General features: G+C 36.0%; 1 protein-coding gene across 2 annotated transcripts in view; it reads right to left on the bottom strand.

The window, feature by feature from the left end:
- Window positions 1-18,373, bottom strand: part of KIF14 (kinesin family member 14) — a 58,591-nt gene that overhangs the window by 27,208 nt on the left and 13,010 nt on the right. For both annotated transcript variants that reach the window (XR_012914496.1, XM_075996985.1), the window contains exons 6-18: window positions 18,138-18,190; window positions 17,289-17,319; window positions 16,044-16,151; window positions 14,906-15,022; window positions 14,470-14,585; window positions 12,761-12,933; window positions 11,492-11,639; window positions 11,187-11,250; window positions 8,724-8,908; window positions 5,650-5,752; window positions 4,030-4,190; window positions 986-1,133; window positions 5-157 (exon numbers count right to left, since the gene is read on the bottom strand). Coding sequence is in view for 1 of the 2 variants with exons in the window: in XM_075996985.1 (XP_075853100.1) it covers window positions 5-157; window positions 986-1,133; window positions 4,030-4,190; window positions 5,650-5,752; window positions 8,724-8,908; window positions 11,187-11,250; window positions 11,492-11,639; window positions 12,761-12,933; window positions 14,470-14,585; window positions 14,906-15,022; window positions 16,044-16,151; window positions 17,289-17,319; window positions 18,138-18,190 (1,560 nt within the window). In the remaining variant the exon portion in view is untranslated. The remainder of the gene's footprint in view (window positions 1-4; window positions 158-985; window positions 1,134-4,029; window positions 4,191-5,649; window positions 5,753-8,723; window positions 8,909-11,186; window positions 11,251-11,491; window positions 11,640-12,760; window positions 12,934-14,469; window positions 14,586-14,905; window positions 15,023-16,043; window positions 16,152-17,288; window positions 17,320-18,137; window positions 18,191-18,373) is intronic.

The raw sequence follows: 18,373 nt of genomic DNA, 5'->3' as shown, positions 1-18,373 counted from the left end.
TTACCTGCTTTGTCGCCAAAGTCTCCATTTCTAAACGCTTTTTGTTGACATATATTTCCTGTTCAAGATGCTTCTTTGCCTTTTCTAATTCCTCAATTTTGTGATTAGCCTTTTGGTTATTTATTTCCTGCATTTTCTTCCTCTGAGACTCTTCTTTCTTTAAAGAGTAATAAAAAATAACTCAGAAAAAAAAACAGAGGATTTTAAAAAAATAATACCAAAGAAGTTAAAAGGTCCCTTTCTTTAATCTTTTTTTTTTTTTTTTTTTTTTTAAAACAGAGTCTCACTTTGTTGCCCAGGCTAGAGTGAGTACCATGGCGTCAGCCTAGCTCACAGCAACCTCCAACTCCTGGGCTCAAGCGATCCTCCTGCCTCAGCCTCCCAAGTAGTTGGGACTACAGGTATGCACCACCATGCCCGGCTAATTTTTTCTACATATATGTTAGTTGGCCAATTAATTTCTTTCTATTTATAGTAGAGATGGGGTCTCGCTCTTGCTCAGGCTGGTTTCGAACTCCTGACCTTGAGCAATCCGCCCGCCTCGGCCTTCCAGCTTTCTTTAATCAATGTACAAGAAATTACTCAATCATAGATAAGCTGCCCTTTAGCTTCTCCACTTCATTCAGGTTAACTAACCTAACTAAAAATAGTTAGATTTTTAAATAGTCAAACTTTTAGAGTATTCCTCTCTAAAATGGGTTTCTGGTAATATAAGATTGCCAGTAAATCATAGAGAAAGCCACGATGCAAGGGGCTAGAGGACAGAAGTCTTATTTTTCTTCTTCTTCCAGTGGCCATTATCTGCTACTAACTTGCTTCCTAAAGTATTATAAAATTAAAGAGGGCCAAGAGTCACTGTGGCTTTGACTCTCTAGTCTCTGACAGTCCCCCAGTTCCCTTATAGGGATATAATCAATATTACAATCAACTCATCACTTGGGTGTACTGTAAGGAAGAAAAAAACCAACTCAATGCTGCCTTTTACCAGTTCAGCTTCCAGTGCTTTTATTTTGCTTTCATATGCAGCTTTTTGAGAAGAAAGCTCTTGCTGAGCCATTTCTTTTGCAATTTGGATTCCTTGCATCATTTCTTCCTTTGCTTTCAACTGTGCCTGATTTATTTCCGCTTCAAGTCTACAAAGTACAAGATATTGCAGGGTACATGTTAAGAATTCTTTATATACCACAATAGTCCTTTTTTTTTTTTTTTGAGACAGAGTCTCACTTGGTTGCCCAGGCTAGAGTGAGTGCCGTGGTATCAGTGTAGCTCACAGCAACCTCAATCTCCTGGGCTCAAGTGATCCCACTGCCTCAGCCTCCTGAGTAGCTGGGACTACAGGCATGCGCCACCATGCCCGGCTAATTTTTTGTATATATATTTTTAGTTGGTCAATTAATTTCTTTCTTTTTTTTTTTTTTGAGACAGAGTCTCGCTTTGTTGTCCAGGCCAGAGTGAGTGCCGTGGCGTCAGCCTAGTTCACAGCAACCTCAAACTCCTGGGCTCGAGTGATCCTTCTGCCTCAGCCTCCCGAGTAGCTGGGACTACAGGCATGCACCACCATGCCCGGCTAATTTTTTTTTTTTTTTTATATATATATCAGTTGGCCAATTAATTTCTTTCTATTTATAGTAGAGACGGGGTCTCGCTCTTGCTCAGGCTGGTTTTGAACTCCTGACCTTGAGCAATCCGCCCGCCTCGGCCTCCCAAGAGCTAGGATTACAGGCGTGAGCCACAGCGCCCGGCCAATTTCTTTCTATTTTTAGTAGAAATGGGGTCTTGCTCTTGCTCAGGCTGGTTTCGAACTCCTGACCTTGAGTGATCCTCCCACCTCAGTCTCCCAGAGTGCTAGGATTATAGGCGTGAGCCACCACACCCGGCTATATACTACAATAGTTCTTAATCATATTAAAATGCTGTCCATGTAACAAAAATTTAAATCTTAAAACTTAATTTCTGACATTCTATCAACCGTGTTATTAAAATTTTCATTGGCTCTAGAATTGTTGATAAAAAAAACAGGATGAAAATTTGCTTATTTCTAACTTAGTTACTATTGCAGATGCCTAATATTTGAATATATTTTTCAAATGCTTAAGGAAAATAAATTATATAAAAACATATATTAAACACTGCAGTAAATATTATAGTAAACACAAAATAAGGGTATTTTATGTTAAACTAACAGTGGTTACAGCAAAAATTATATTTCATATATCAACAACTTTTGGTTTATGTCATAGTTTAGATCATAGATTAGAAAAATATTGAAATGACTAAAAACATATGATATAAAAACTGATAGAGGAGAGATTGTATCATATATTCAATCATTTTAATAATGGTTGAATATAATGGTTGAATAGTTTTAATATTTAAACATTAAGTTAGTTTTGTCACTTCTCAATATACAGGACAAAAAGCATCAGCAATTATAGAAAACTAAAAAGCTTCTTTCTTCTAAAAAAAAACAAGTGCTTTAGCAACTATGATATATAGAAATTTCCATTCTATATATTTTATATGGAAAAAAGAATAAGAATGTCAAAAGAAAGAGGGCCAGTGGTTCCCAGGGCTAGGGAATGGGGAGTTATTGTTTAATGGATACAGAGCTTCAGTCTGGGATGATAAAACATTTCTGGAGATGGATAGTGGTGATAGTTGCACAACACTGTGAAAGTACTTAATGCCACTGAACCATGCACTTAAAAATGGTTTAAATGGTAAATTTTATGCTATGTATATTATACTACAATAAAAAAAAATTTGAAAAAGAGGACAAAGGCAGTTTTGAGCTTTTTTTTTTTTTTTTTTTGAGACAGAGTCTTGCTTTGTTGCCCAGGCTAGACTGAGTACCGTAGCATCAGCCTAGCTCACAGCAATCTCAAACTCCTGGGCTCAAGCAATCCTTCTGCCTCAGCCTCCCAAGTAGCTGGGACTACAGGCATGCGCCACCATACCCGGCTAATTTTTTCTGTATATATTAGTTGGCCAATTAATTTCTTTCTATTTGTAGTAGAGACGGGGTCTCGCTCTTGTCAGGCTGGTTTTGAACTCCTGACCTCAAGCAATCCGCCCGCCTCGGCCTCCCAGAGTGCTAGGATTACAGGCATGAGCCACCACGCCCGGCCTAGTTTTGAGCTTTTTAAAAAGTGACAAAGCAAGGTTAGTCCACCCCATACTAGTCGTTCTTGATTCCTCTTCCCTTCATCCTCTTTGGTCATCAACGCTTGTTGATTTTATCTCCTTTATATTTCTCTCCTACCTGACCACACTATTGTTATCTTGATTCAATAGTTTCTTAACTGCATTTGCAGCCTATAACCTTGCTCTACCTCTAATCCATTTTCTTGACTTGGGTCATGGTGATCTCTCTAAAAATGTGATTCTGATTATGAGTGTCTCATATCTGCTTAAAATTTTTTTAATGGTTCCCTTATCAGTTAAGATAAAGTCCAAATTCTTTAGCATTTTATTTATATATACTTTAGCATTTGGCTTACAAGGATACTGCTTGAGCCAGAAATTCTACAATATGGCATGAACTGGGGCAAAAGAAGAAAAGAAAAACAAAGGTATACTTCCCCAGTTGTCTTCTGGCTAACTTCTAATAGTCTCTTGCGACTCTGCTCTAGGGGACGTCTTCTCACCCTCTAGAAACCTTTGCTAATCACTGGCTGGGGCCAAGTGTCACTCCGTAAGCTCCTACACCATACAGTGCAGGACTGTGACAGAGTAGTCTGTCACAGTGGCGTCATAAATGTCTATCAGCCCCATAAGATGATGAATTCCTTGAGCATAGGAGCTAATTTCCATTATTATTCCTTTTATCCCCAGCGCCTGGTACAGTGAGAGACACCTAATAGGTGCTCAATAAATGTTTACTGAATGAATGAATGTACCAAGAAAAAATTACATCACTAGGAACCAATAGCCAAAGAGTTAATTACTAGAGACTAGCACAAAGTGACTCTCTGTTGCAGACCTCTCTCTCGTACACTTAACTACTTTCATATCAACAACAATACTTACTGTGATCTTTGTGCCATGAGCAACTCATTTTTTGCAAATTCAAAGTCTTTTGGACCCTCGCTTATAAGAGTATCTCTACCAGACGGTCGTTTTCCTTTCTGGACTTCCACTGGATGATTAAATCTAAAATAATGATCTCCGCCAAGAATCACCCGATCACCCTAAAGCACACAAAAAACTTACTATTTGAGGTAAGTGGGAACCAAAAAATTACATAGGAAAAATAATTATGCTCAAAATAGGCTAATATTACTAATGACAAACATAAAAATCATAACAACTAACATTTCTTACTTTCTATATGCCAAACACCATGTTAAGTGCTTTATATACAGTGATATGTGCGAATACCAGCGTGTACTTACACAAACTGAGACTGTACAGCCTACTCTTCACCTAGGCTATACTACAGCCTATTGCTCTTAGTCTACAAACCTGTACAGGATGTTGCTGTACTGAATACTATAGGCAATTGTAACACAAAGGTAAATATTTATGCATCTAAACATATCTAAATATAGAAAAGGTACAGTAAAAATATGGTATTATACTCTTATGGGACCACTGATATATATGTGGTCCATCATTGACCAAATCATCATTATATGGTACATGACTGTATATTATCTCATTTATGTGTTACAACTCAATGAGATACATATTATTATCCCAATTTTAGGAATGAAGAAACTATAGAGCACAGAGCTTCATAATAACAGACACTCATTGACAGTTTACTATTTGCAGATACTTTTCTAAGAACTATGCACAAATTACTATTTCATTTAATCCTCCATTATCCCTGAAAGCTAAGATATAGTGAGTGACATGTCTGAGTTTGCTTGCAACATACTGGCTAATGTCTGTTTTCCTGTTGTAATTATTAATAATGCTCTCAAAAGTATCTTGATTTGGGTGATATTATTCAATCCCCTAGTTAAATAACTTGCCAAAGGTCACATGGCAAATGGCAGAGCCAGGGTTACAACTCTGTCTGACCTAATTCCAAAGCCCAGCTCTTTATAGCTGTGGTCCTCAACCCCCATGTCTTGGACCAGTACCAATCCGTGGCCTGCTAGGAGCTGGGCCGCACAGCAAGAGGTGAGCGGCAGGTTAGCACAGCAAGTGCATCGCTGCCTGAGCTTCGCCTCCTGCCAGATCAGCATCGGCATTAGATTCTCATAGGAGCCAGAACCCTGTTGTAAACTGCGCATGTGAGGGATCTAGGCTGCGCACTCCTTATGAGAATCTAATGCCTGATGATCTGAGGTGGAGCTGAGGCACTTGATTGATCCCAAAACTATCACCCCCCACCCGTGAAAAAATTGTCTTCCATGAACCCAGTCCACGGTGCCAAAAAGGTTGGGGACCACTACTTTATATATAGGACACATAATGATGCTGTCAGTGGTCAGTTCTTCAAGTACTGGTCCATGATAATATAACTTTGGTCTTTGTACAAAGGAAGGCAATTAACAGGAAAAAAACCTTTTGAAATGGAAAAGTACTTAATCTAGCTCAACTCCCTTATCTTATAGAGGAGAAAACTGAGACTCAGAGAAATTAGATAACTTGCCCAAAGTCACAAAGTTTCTTATATTGTAGCATCCATCAACTTACATGATGTAATACTGTGGGTTCCAAAATACATTTTCCATTTATATATGTCTTTGCTTCTCCAACTGGGATGATACTCACTGTCCCACCAAAATTTTTGATAGAACTGTTAAAATAAGAAGCACATTGTTACAATTACAGGACATACTAAATAAAAAGCAAGAAAAAGGTAAAATGGGATAATCCTGCTTGGGTTATTCCTTTGGTGTTAAGGTTCATATCCATATGTAACAATAACTTGAAATTATTTTATTTTCCTCCAATGAAATTTTGAAGTAAATTAATAATTAAAACATCTAGAGAAAAGTATCTAGAAAAAAATAGTTCACCCTTAGGCAGTAATCCTCCCACCAGTCTAGTGTCTTAACCAGGTGAAGGTTTACACAGTGTCTACTTGTTCCGATCCTTTCACTCTCCTATTTCTATCTATTCTCCTGTCAAAATTCCATGGCCTACCACTCCGGACCCTCCACAATCTGGCTCAACCACCAACCTCCCTTATCTGCCATTATTTCCCCTTAAAAACCACAGCTTACTACCAACCATATCAGTACCCTGAATGTGCATAATATTGGCTTTCCTCCTTTCTCTAAGTCATCCTTTGACATAGAGCATCCTCCTCCTCACCTCCACCATCCTTCAAGGTCCAACTTAAATGCTAGAGTCCTGAAGAAGCTTTTCTTCAGGGCTCAAGTTAGAAGTGAACTCTTCCTCTTTACATTTGAGCACTAAGTACGTAGTACTCACCTAACACTTAATATATTAATACATTAATGAACACTAAAGTTCTTTTATTCATTGAGCTCCCAAGAGCCAGATATGTACCAGCAGTGAAGACAGACATGAAACACGTTCTCATGAAGTTCATGGTCTAGTAAATAAGACAAACACTGACAAAAATACTTAAGCAGAAGCACAGAGTTCAAGGAAGACAGGGAGCTTCCTAGTCCCTCACCAGACTCTTAACTATTTGGGAGCATGTTCTATATCTTTGCCACTGATGTAAATACTACTTTATTTATTTGTTAAAGGAAACAATTAATTAATAGAAGAGCAAAATGACCTGAAGAACAAGAGGATTTGCCTTACCAGATATAAAGATTCATTACAAAGCTCAAGTAATTAAGGCTATGGGGGTACTAATGAGAAGAAACAGATTCACTCCAGATCACAAAAGAAGCGATTAACTATATAATATGTGGTACTAGGAGAACTGGTTATTCATATGGAAATAAATGAATTTATCAGAGGATTCACACCAAATAAAAAATTCCAGACTACTTTAAGGACTTATATGTAAAAGCGAAATTTCAAAACATCTAGAAGAAAATTAAGAGAATATCTCTATGACCTCTATGTAGAACAGTCTTTCTTAAACAAGACACAAAAACTAACAACCATAAAGGAAAAGATTGATGCCAGTTACTACAATAAAATTAAGAACTTCAATCAATCAAAAGGCACCATAGAGAATGAAAAGATGAGCCACACATTAGAAAAGAGATATTTGTAACACATAAAACTCACAAAGGATTGGCAACCAGAATATATAAAGAACACCTGCATTCTGAGTTCTAAAAAATAAAATTAAAAATTAAAAAAAGAACATCTGCAAATTATTAAGAAAAAACAAACAATCCAATTGAAAAATGGACAAAAGACATGAACAGGCAAGTCATATAAGAGTAAACAAAAATGACCAATGAAGGCCAGGCGTGGTGGCTCAAACCTGTAATGCTAGCACTCTGGGAGGCCAAGGGGGGTGGATCACTCAAGGTCAGGAGTTCAAAACCAGCCTGAGCAAGACCCCATCTGTACTAAAAAAATAGAAATTAATTGGCCAACTAAAAATACAGAGAAAATTAGCCGGGCATGGTGGCAGCCTATAGTCCCAGCTTTTTGGGAGGCTGAGGCAGAAGGATTGCTTGAGCCCTGGAGTTGGAGGTTGCTGTGAGCTAGGCTGATGCCACGGCACTCTAGTGCGGGCAACAGAGTGAGACACTGTCTGGAAAAAAAAAAGACCAATGAATATATGAAAAGATGTTCAACCTCATTATTAATCAAATAAATACAAAATGAATCCATAATGAGATACTATTTTATGTTTACCAGATTGGCATAAATTAAAATCTGACAGAACTAAGTGCTGACAAGGATGTGCAGTATAGGTACTCTCAATGCTAATGGGAGTAGAAACCAATAAACATTTTGGAAAACAATTTGAAATTACCTACTAAAGTTAAATATGCACATATCCTTCAACCTAATGTCTCTACTCTTAGACATACAATTTAGGAGTGCTTCCTAAACTTTAAAAATTATTATTATAGCAAAACTAGAAAATTATGATCTGGCAGCTCAGGCCTCCTAAGTTGCTACCAGCTGCCCTGAGGGCTCTCAGGGTCAGTATCTCAGCTTATCATTGGGGAAACTTGCTCTAGAGAAATTCTTCACATTTGTACCAGGAGACATGTACAAGAATACTCTTAGCAATATTGTGGAAGCAAAAAATTATAAAGAACCCAAATGTTTGTCAACAAAATAGATAGATTTTAATAGATAATAATATAAGAGATAAATTCATATATTGGAATACTTCACAGCAATGAAAATGAAACCAGATCAACACGGAAAAGTCTTGAAAATACAAGACACAGCCAAAAACGTTTACGCATACTATAATCCCAAGAACACACACAAATTTCATTCCATTTATGTGAACATTTGTCAATTTTAAAATTTGTCAATCTAACCAAAAATTCTGCCATATAAGATAGATAGAAATTTACTTTTATGCCCATCATTATAATTCCAAGAAAAGAAATTATCCCACAATCAAAAGATCAAGAACACCAAAACAATATTGAAAGTATTATATTGTACCTAATATTGAGATAACTGACCTATGGTTCTTACACTCAGAATTTGTGTTTTTCCTGACTAAAAGATGAGTTTGAAGAATTACATCAAAGAATCAGTATAAATGAATATCTCATTTAAAGGAAACCACATATCATCAAGATATGGAAGCTTACTGAAAAACAAACAGGTGCCTTTTTTTAAGAAGATTAACATACCAATGATCATCAGCAATCAGCACTCCAGATAACTGAATGTCATGGCTTGAGTTTGGTTTATACTTTCCAACTGTAGTTGTTCCTTCTTTTATCATGTATAGCAGCATCTCCGATAGTTGTGGATCTTCATTGAGATTAACGAGGTTTGGCAAGTGGTTGTCCATTTGAAATGTAATTCCTGCTTTCTAGTAGAAGTCAAGAAAAAAAATTAGTCTTAACTACAGCATGAAATTGTTAAATTCACCTAAAACGAATGGTCTCTGTTAAACATTAAAATCATTCTACGTAAGCCTCAATAAATTAAGTTTCTTAGAATCTGTCCTTATTATAGAATCTCTCCTGCATGACTTCCCTATAACTGTTACCATCATACTTTTTAGATTTTTAGAGTTATGTTGACCTTTCTCTGTCCTTCAACATCCTCAGTCCACTCATCATCACCAAATCACATCTATTCTTACTGACTATCTTTAGAATGGATCAGTTCCTTTTGTTGTATCTTCACTGTCATCATCTTAGTTCAGGCCCCTAATCAATTCACATAGGAACTACCGCAGCAGCCTCCTGGTTGCCCTGTCAACAGCTTCTGTTTTCAATCCATCTTATTTCCTATACCAGATTCATTCTCTTGAAAGGATACTCCCAAAATGTTAATTTCCTGGTCAAACATTTTCAATGGCTTCTCAATTCCTACAGGACAGGACTAAATTTCCTTGGCCCAGAAATCAAGCCCTTCATAAATTAATCACAACATATCTTTACAATTTCATTTCCTATGACCTCATATAAACTGTTTGTTCCAATAAAATTGATCCACACACCCTTTTCTGAGGACAACTTAAAGTTTCTCATCTTTACCCTCATACAATTTTCCCTTCCTAGAAGGCTCTCTTCCTTTCTGCTACCTAACAAAATCGTATCCAAGTTTCAAAACCCAACTTAAATCCCACCTCCTCTGTGAGGTTGGACCAGCCACGCCCAAGGAACTTTCCCTCCTGAATTCTTACAGTACGAGCCCCCCACCACTCATTTCAATTATTTCTTCTGAGGTCACTTCCTTTGCTCTTGACTCATCTTCTCCAATTTCCTTTAGATTTCATTCCGTTAAGGAATTTTGATTTGTATAAAAAATATTCAATCCTTTAAAGAAACAAAAACAAAACAGAAAAGCAAAACATTCCCCCAAACTTACAGCCCCCTTCCCTGACTTCTACAATTCTCACTTTCAAGAAGTCCGTAGGTGCAGCTCTATTTCCTTATCTCTGAGTCATTCCTCAACCCACTGTCATCTGGATTCTTCCTTCACCTCAATGACCTTATAACTACACAATGAAATGCACAGATTTCTGAAACCTGGGAGTCATTCTTGATTTTTCCATTTCTTTCAACAACCACATCTAAAATAAAAACTCCCAATCCTATCAATTTTACCTCCTTTCTATTTCCTGACTCCAACTCTTCCACTATTCATTCCTGTTGTCACTGCCATACTCCAAGCTCTCATCAACTCTTGCCTTAACCACAGCAACAGGTTTCTAATGAGTAGCTTTCCCTGCCACCATCAGTCCTTCCTCTTGCAAATCCATCTTTCAAACGATTACTGCCAGAACCATCTATTTAAAACAGAAGTCTGTTGATGTCACTCCGCTTCCATTTAAAACCTTCGGTGGCTCCACCTAAGTTCAAGTTCCTCAATATGTCACGATCTGAATTTTGCATTTCTCTCCAGTCTAATCTCTGTCACCAGTTTTAATTTCCAACCATATAAAACTTAATTCTTTAGACATCCAGACTGCATTGTACCTCCATGCCTTTGCACGTGGTATTTCTCTGCTTAGAAAATTCTGACTTTGTTAGCCTGGCAAATTCCTCTTCATTGCACAAAACTCTGCTTAGTTTTCTCCTTCTCTTTGAAGCTCTCCTTGATAATGACTCCCTCAAAGTTAATTATTCCCTCCTCTCTGCTGCTTCTCTACTTTTTACATACTTTTCCCTGCATTATGTTGAACCATACGAACCTGCCAGTGTTCAACCATTTTTTAACTACAGAAATGGTAGTTTCATATGGTTCAAACCAATCAAATCACATTGCATTTTAGTCCTCTATTTACATTTTGTAAAACTCCCTCTGGATCACAACCTCTCTAAGGGATGGAACTGTATTTAATCACTTTGGCCTCCCCTGTTCCTAGTGTAGATATTTAATAAATATTTGTGGAACCAAAGTGAATATAACAAGATAGTTTATATTTTTAACTTTTCAACTAGTTTATGGGCTCTAAGCAATCATAATATTGATCTTAACATCTCTTCATATTAATTCTCCTTATGGCATTGCTTTCTACACAGTCAATAAACAATAAGTATTTGAGAAATTAAATTTACATATTGGCATATTGGTAATATTTATTTAGTGGCATATTTCTGTTATTTTCAAATCAATTTAGAAAGTTGAAATGATACCTGCAATTCCTTTGTTTCTTGAAGTTTTCTTCTTTCAGCTTGTTCAAACTTTTCTTTCCACACTCTTTCCAAAGACAAACAAATAGAATTAAAAACATCTGGATATGTAAGATTGAGAATCAAGAGAAAATCAATGAAAATTATGAAACTACAAAATAATATTTAAAATATGATAATCTGGGATTGGGCTGCTCTATTCATACGGATAGGGAAAAAGATAGACTCAGTATCCTCTTAAGGTCCTATCGGTTCTATTATCCCACAGCAACACATTTAATATTTAAAGTATTAACCAGACATTCCACCTTTGCATCTCTGCCATGTCTCTCTCCTGTTGATGCAGTTTCATTCTTAAGGATGTTATTTCTTGCCGACAGAGCCTATATCGTTCAGGGTCAATATTCCGACTGTTTCTCTGAGCAGCTTTTAGCTTTTCAATTTCTGCTTTCAATTCTGAAGATGTGTTAAAAAAATGCATGGTTAATAACATTTAACATATAATTATTCCCACAGTAAACATAATCCTCTAATCCTCTATGTCATTTGAAGTTTTAAATATAATATTACTAGATAAAACAGAGTATTTGGAGACATCTTTACTTATATGACTTATAAATCTCTAACTGCATTACCCTGAAAAAGTGCTCCCCTATTAATGAAATTTCCCCCCTTCATGAATAGAAATGGCCACATAATGTATTGTCCAAAGTGGGAGACTGTTGAGAGACAAAGGGGGCACTATGAATTACACGGGGACAACAGACATAAACCAGGACTGTCCCAGGTACACCTCACTCATAAAAACGTATAGGTTTACAAATGTTTAAGTTACATATAAAAAAAAAAAAAAACATATAGGTGAACGATCAAAGATTTTCAAGCTGGAATTCAGAATACTTATTTTTAATGAAAACAGCCCCATTTGCAATACAGAAGAGATACAAAAGGGAAAGGATGGACCAAGACCGAGAAAATAGATTCTGCTCTCACACCTCTGAAGTGCCTGTCACCTTCTGCTGCTAAAAAGGGCCAGAGTATAAAGGGGTATGAAAAGATGATAGCTTCATATGAGTAAAGATAAAATCGCACAAATCAAGATTCCTCACAGATACCAAAGTCTATCCTAAATGGATGATTACTGAGAGGTAAATAGAAAGCAGTATTTAGCATAAATGAAGTTAGGCCTGTACTAAAAACTCAAGCTCTTTAAACAGTCTTTGGATCAATGAACTAAGCAAGAATAGAACTAATAAATAAAATGATAATGGAAGAAAGGTCGTAAGAGAAAAATAATAAATAGCTTTATTAGTATTTTGCTGCATACATCTAAGACTTGGTCTATAGAATTTTTTTATGCTTGCTGTCTCCCCTTTACCAACACTGTATTTTGTGCTTTTTCTATGATTGTTTCTCCCTTATTACTTGTTCTCTCTCCTGCTGCCTTTCTACCTGTCTCCTTCCATCACTATAGGATGACTATATCTATTAAAAATAGGCAGAGGGAAAAAGATCTTTGATTTTCTTAAACTGCATATTTTAAGACTGGAGTTAATATTTGAGTATAAAATATTCACCTCTAATTAGCTTAGCATTCATATCTTCATTTACTTTGGCGATATTGACTATCAAACGGGCTTGGCTAGCATATCTAAGCGTGCTTAATGTTTCTTCTATGTTGCTGGCAGCAGGACTAATTGTAGCAATCATTGCAGTTTTTGAATTTCCACCCAGACTTTCTTTTAACAGCCTTCAAGGAAAAAGGTCATAATTAGACTTTGCTTCTCCAACACTGAATAACAGTAATTACTTAGCAAGAACAAAACAAACCAATAGGGTGTATAATATAGTATTATATTCTTGACTCAAATACCATTTAAAACTCTTTTTGGTATTTGTAGCTATTTCTAGATCTCATAAACACTTTATTTTCTCTTATACTGTTTTTTTTTTTTGAGACAGAGTCTCACTCTGTTGCCCTGGCTAGAGTGCCATGGCGTCAGCCTAGCTCACAGCAACCTCCAACTCCTGGGCTCAAGCGATCCTCCTGCTTCAGCCTCCCGAGTAGCTGGGATGACAGGCATGCGCCACCGTGCCCAGCTAATTTTTTCTATGTATTTTTAGTTGGCCAATTAATTTCTTTCTATTTTCAGTAGAGACAGGGTCTCACTCTTGCTCAGGCTGCTTTCGAACTCCTGACCTTGAGTGATCCACTCGCCTCAGCCTCCCAGAGTGCTAGGATTACAGGTGTGAGCCACTGTGCCCAGCCTCTTATACTGTTGTTTTTTTGTTGTTTTTTTTTTTTAGAGACAGGGTCTGACTCTGTCTCCCAGGCTAGAGTGCAGTAGTGGGGTCATAGCTCATTCTAACCCTCAATGCCTGGGCTCAAGCCATCCTCCCACCTCTCCTGAGTAGCTGGGCCTACAGGCACGTGCGATCGCAACTGGCCTATTTTTAAATGTTTTATTGAGATGGGGGTCTCACTATATTGCCCAGGCTGATCTCAAAGTCCTGGCCTCAAACAATCCTCCTGCCTTGGCCTCTCAAGTGCTGGGATTACAGGCCTCCACATCTGGCTTTCTCTTATACTTTTTATATTGTGTCATGAAGCAATACTCTGTAGAGGTTTTAAAATAAGTTAACCATCAAGTATTTAGTAAGATCCCTCTCTCTTTATGTAACCATGAGCTACTTTAGGGAAGGGACTATGTGTCTTGGTCATCTTTGTATTTCCACAATCTTTAGAAGCACCACAATCTTTAGAAGCAGGTGTTCATTAAATGCTGGAAATGATGAATAGGCATGTAAACAAATATTCTATATGTAAAATCTTTATTATAGAGGAAAAAAGATATGAAACTTAAACCATATCTTTTATTAGTACAGAATAAATTTAACTAGTCTTAACTTTTAGAGGGCATGAAAAAAACCAGATTTTTCTCTTATAGGTTTAAGATGGCAACCAAATTATAATAAACCAATTATAAAGACACATTACTGATAAGTAAAGATGCAGTCCTTATCATAACTATATATCAATGCTTACCAGAAGTGAATATTAAATCCATACAGATGTTATCTGAATGAACTGTACTGGAAATTAGATATATATGCACTAATGAAAACACTTATTGAGCTCTCTTGTACAAGCCACTACTACTGGCCACCATGCCCAGCCACTAACCACTTCTTCTTTATCCCAAAGTTGTATGAAGTCAGTCTATCATTCTTTTCCCCTGTATTCACTATATTTTACACAATTCTTTATACTTTAGAAGATACTTACCATGTAAGAACAGATTCACGATAAGGAATAAAAACCCTCTTTTGGTTTGCTTGTTCAGAGAGTGCAGATATAACTTTTCCCAAAGTTAGCAAGGACTTGTTAATACTCACACCTTCCTGTACACAAGATTTAAAAATTTTTTTTACTTAAAATAACTTCTCAACAACAAATTTATCTCACAAAATACATTTCTCCCCTCATATAATTATTAACACTTTCTTCTACAAACTGCCAACTTTCTTATGGCTCAAAATTTATTTTCTTTGAAAATTAATCACAACCAAAAAGTACACCTCTCTCTTTAAACCACAGCAATGCAGTCTATAAATGTAAGATAAAGATACATTTTTTAACTAAATATATTCAGTTTGTATTATCCTAAAAATAATGCCCTTGGTAATAAATTTCATCAAAAGGAGAAAAGCCTCCCATTCACCTTCAGCCGATCTCCACTGGTGCGAGCTGTAGAGCAGCGTTCGCTGCCTGCCAGATCTATCAGGTTTATGCGACTTGTTATTCTGTGATCGTGCTCTTCCCCTTCCACAAATTCCGTCTATAGCAAAAGGATATTGAAATACTTTAAGTCCTTCAATGACTCACCATCAATACAATTCACTAAAAGTGAAAGTTTACAAGATTACAAATCACTCATTTATTTTTAAAACCATTCCTTCTTGACTTTGTGATAATTTATAAAGCAAAAAAATTCAGAGTCTACTGAAAAGAATACAGAGAGTAGTGGTTACATTATGCCAAAATAAAAGAAAAAACTTAAAATTAAAACCCATAACTCAGTTATAATAAAGAAACAACAACAAATAGAGGAAAAGCTTAATGTACAAACATGTTGCTCAATCCAGCATTATAATAGCAAAACATATAAAAACAATATAAAAATCCAACAGTAGAGAAAAACTTGAGGAAATATAATAGTTAATGGAATATTATATAGCTATTATTTTGCAAAGAATTTTAATAACATAATATTTTTATAGGTATTGTGAATTTAAGTGCAATTGTAAAACAACTGAAAGATTATATACCAAAATGTTTAGAGGGATTTGAGTAGCAGAACCTATGGCTGAATTTTTAAAAATCTTTTATTTTCTGATGTTTTTCTGAATACTCTATAATTACTTTAATTACTTTTTTTCTTTATTTTAGAGACAGGGTCTTGCTCTGTCATCCAGGCTAAAGTACAGTGGTACAATCATAGCACACTGCAGCTTCAAACTCCCAGGCGCAAGCAGTGCTTCTACCTCAGCTAGGAGTATAGGTTCACACCACCACACCTGGCTACCACACGTCATTGATATGATCATATACTGATATGATATATACTGATATGATCATATCAATGGTATATTAATAATCATCTATTACTGATTTTAAAAATAAATGGCATACTGCCATTTATGCCAAAAGTCATTGCGTATATTCCCTAAAATCCAATTAAGTTTATATATTTATAACTGTGCATTTACTTTTTGGTTTAAAGAAGAAAATAAGAAAGACATGAGACTTAAACGCATGTACTATCTTGCCTGCGAAAATAATCCACAACAAAAAAATACCTTGGTCTGGGTCATCACGAGGGTAAAAACTGAATGAGATCGGGAGCTTTTATCATTCATACCAGTAGCAGCTGTTGCTCTTTGTTTATTTCCCAATTCTAGCCAACTCTAAGAAAAAAAGAAACAAGGTCAAAATAGCAGACTGTAATTCATCAGAATAAAAATTAAGGTACAACAAAGTTAAGACAGCACATTTGGTAACATACACATATAATTCATTTATAAAATGAATAACTATTTCTCTTTTAATGATTTATATTCCCATTGCCTATTTTTTTTCCATCAGAGAAATCTGAATAAGGAAATAACTTTAAAAGGCTATTTCTATAACTCTAAACTGATATGATGGTCAATATTTATTGTTGGCCGGGCGCGGTGGCTCACGCCTGTAATCCTAGCTCTCTGGGAGGCCGAGACAGGCGGATTGCTCAAGGTCAGGAGTTCAAAACCAGCCTGAGCAAGAGCGAGACCCCGTCTCTACTATAAATAGAAAGAAATTAATTGGCCAACTGATATGTATATAAAAAAAATTAGCCGGGCATGGTGGCGCATGCCTGTAGTCCCAGCTACTCGGGAGGCTGAGGCAGAAGGATCGCTCGAGCCCAGGAGTTTGAGGTTGCTGTGAGCTAGCCTGACGCCACGGCACTCACTCTAGCCTGGACAACAAAGTGAGACTCTGTCTCAAAAAAAAAAAAAAAAAAAAAAAAAAAATATTTATTGTTAATTAAGAGCAATTCTGGCCAGGTACAGTGGCTCACGCCTGTAATCCTAGCACTCTGGGAGGCCGAGGCAGGTGGATTGCTTGAGGTCAGGATTTCAAAACCAGCCTGAGCAAGAGCGAGACCCCCGTCTCTACTAAAAATAGAAAGAAATTAATTGGCCAACTAAAAATATATAAAGAAAATTAGCCGGGCATGGTGGCGCATGCCTGTAGTCCCAGCTACTTGGGAGGCTGAGGCAGCAGGATCACTTGAGCCCAGGAGTTTGAGGCACTCTAGCCTGGGCAACAGAGTGAGACTCTGTAAAAAAAAAAAAAAAAAAAAAGAAAGAAAGAAAAGGAAGAAAGAAAGAAAGAAGAGCAATTCTTTTGATTAAGGCTTAACAAACAAAAATCAGTTTGTGATAAATTAATATAATTAACCTTTTATTTATGTAAACTGCAATTAAGGATATATTCTTATGAATATTTAGGTTTATATCCTATCTATTAATAGTGAAAAGATGACAAAATACAATCAATCTTACCTGGATATCAGAGTAAGAACTGACAACATTCCTATTTTTAAGAAATAAAAAAATAAAATTGATTTTAGTGATAATTGTACTCTTGTTCTCATAAAACAATAACCTTTCAATTACATAATTACTGTCTGAAGGGCATAATAATATTCACAGATATTATACTGATTCTCCCAGAATCTTATATTTTTCCCATTCTTAAATTCAGTAAATAAAATGCTTTAATTTTACCAAAAAGTATGATTATTCTTAATATAATGAAGCATCTTGGCATTATAATATTCAAGTCTAAATCATGACACCAAAAGATATACTTTAACTCATGTCTATATGCACAGGTATATGTATGTGTTGGTGTGTAGAGGTCCCAATACAATCCTAGATTTATGAAATGGAGCTGAATTCATATCTATCATTTTCCCTTTCCTTTAAGAAAAGCATTTAGAGTGAAAGAGAAAGTAAATGACTCTTGGCATTTATCAAACTCTTAATTCATTTTAGCACCTTCTTCCCTCTTCAGCTTAAAGTAATAGGTATAAAAAGCAGGTTGAGAGGGGAGATTTAACTTAATGGGGAAAGGAGGAAAAAATCAAATTTATTTATTTATTTCATACTCAGTATAATTAATACTCTATGTCAGACACCTTACAGGTACTGTGAAAGATAAAAAGGAACTAATATTATATGGAAAGAGGGAAAACTTAATAGAATATTATTAAGGATAGAAAGCTAAATAGTTATCCAGGGTTTCAAAGTCAGGGAGGCCAATGAGAATACAATAAGGATTACAAGAGAACAACATTCACTCTCTTCATTTGTTTTCTCTTCCTTGCTCTTGCAGAACCAAACACTTACATGGACAGTGATTCAACATATGGTCCAGAAACAGGATGCTCCCTTACTCTCAGCTAGACAGAAGCAAATATTTGCATCGTTAGGAGTATAACAAATATTTCATATAACACACAATTTTAAATTATCATTTTTTCCTATATTTTGAGTTTAAGGTAAAAACATTTATATTTACTTTATCCAGAAAAAAATACAAAGACTTTCACAAAAATAAATCTGTAAGGCATTAAGAAACTGTT

The sequence above is a fragment of the Microcebus murinus genome, chromosome 23 (assembly GCF_040939455.1).
Source record: "Microcebus murinus isolate Inina chromosome 23, M.murinus_Inina_mat1.0, whole genome shotgun sequence".
Lineage (NCBI taxonomy): Eukaryota > Metazoa > Chordata > Mammalia > Primates > Cheirogaleidae > Microcebus > Microcebus murinus.
This window is presented reverse-complemented; position numbering and strand designations above follow the sequence as displayed.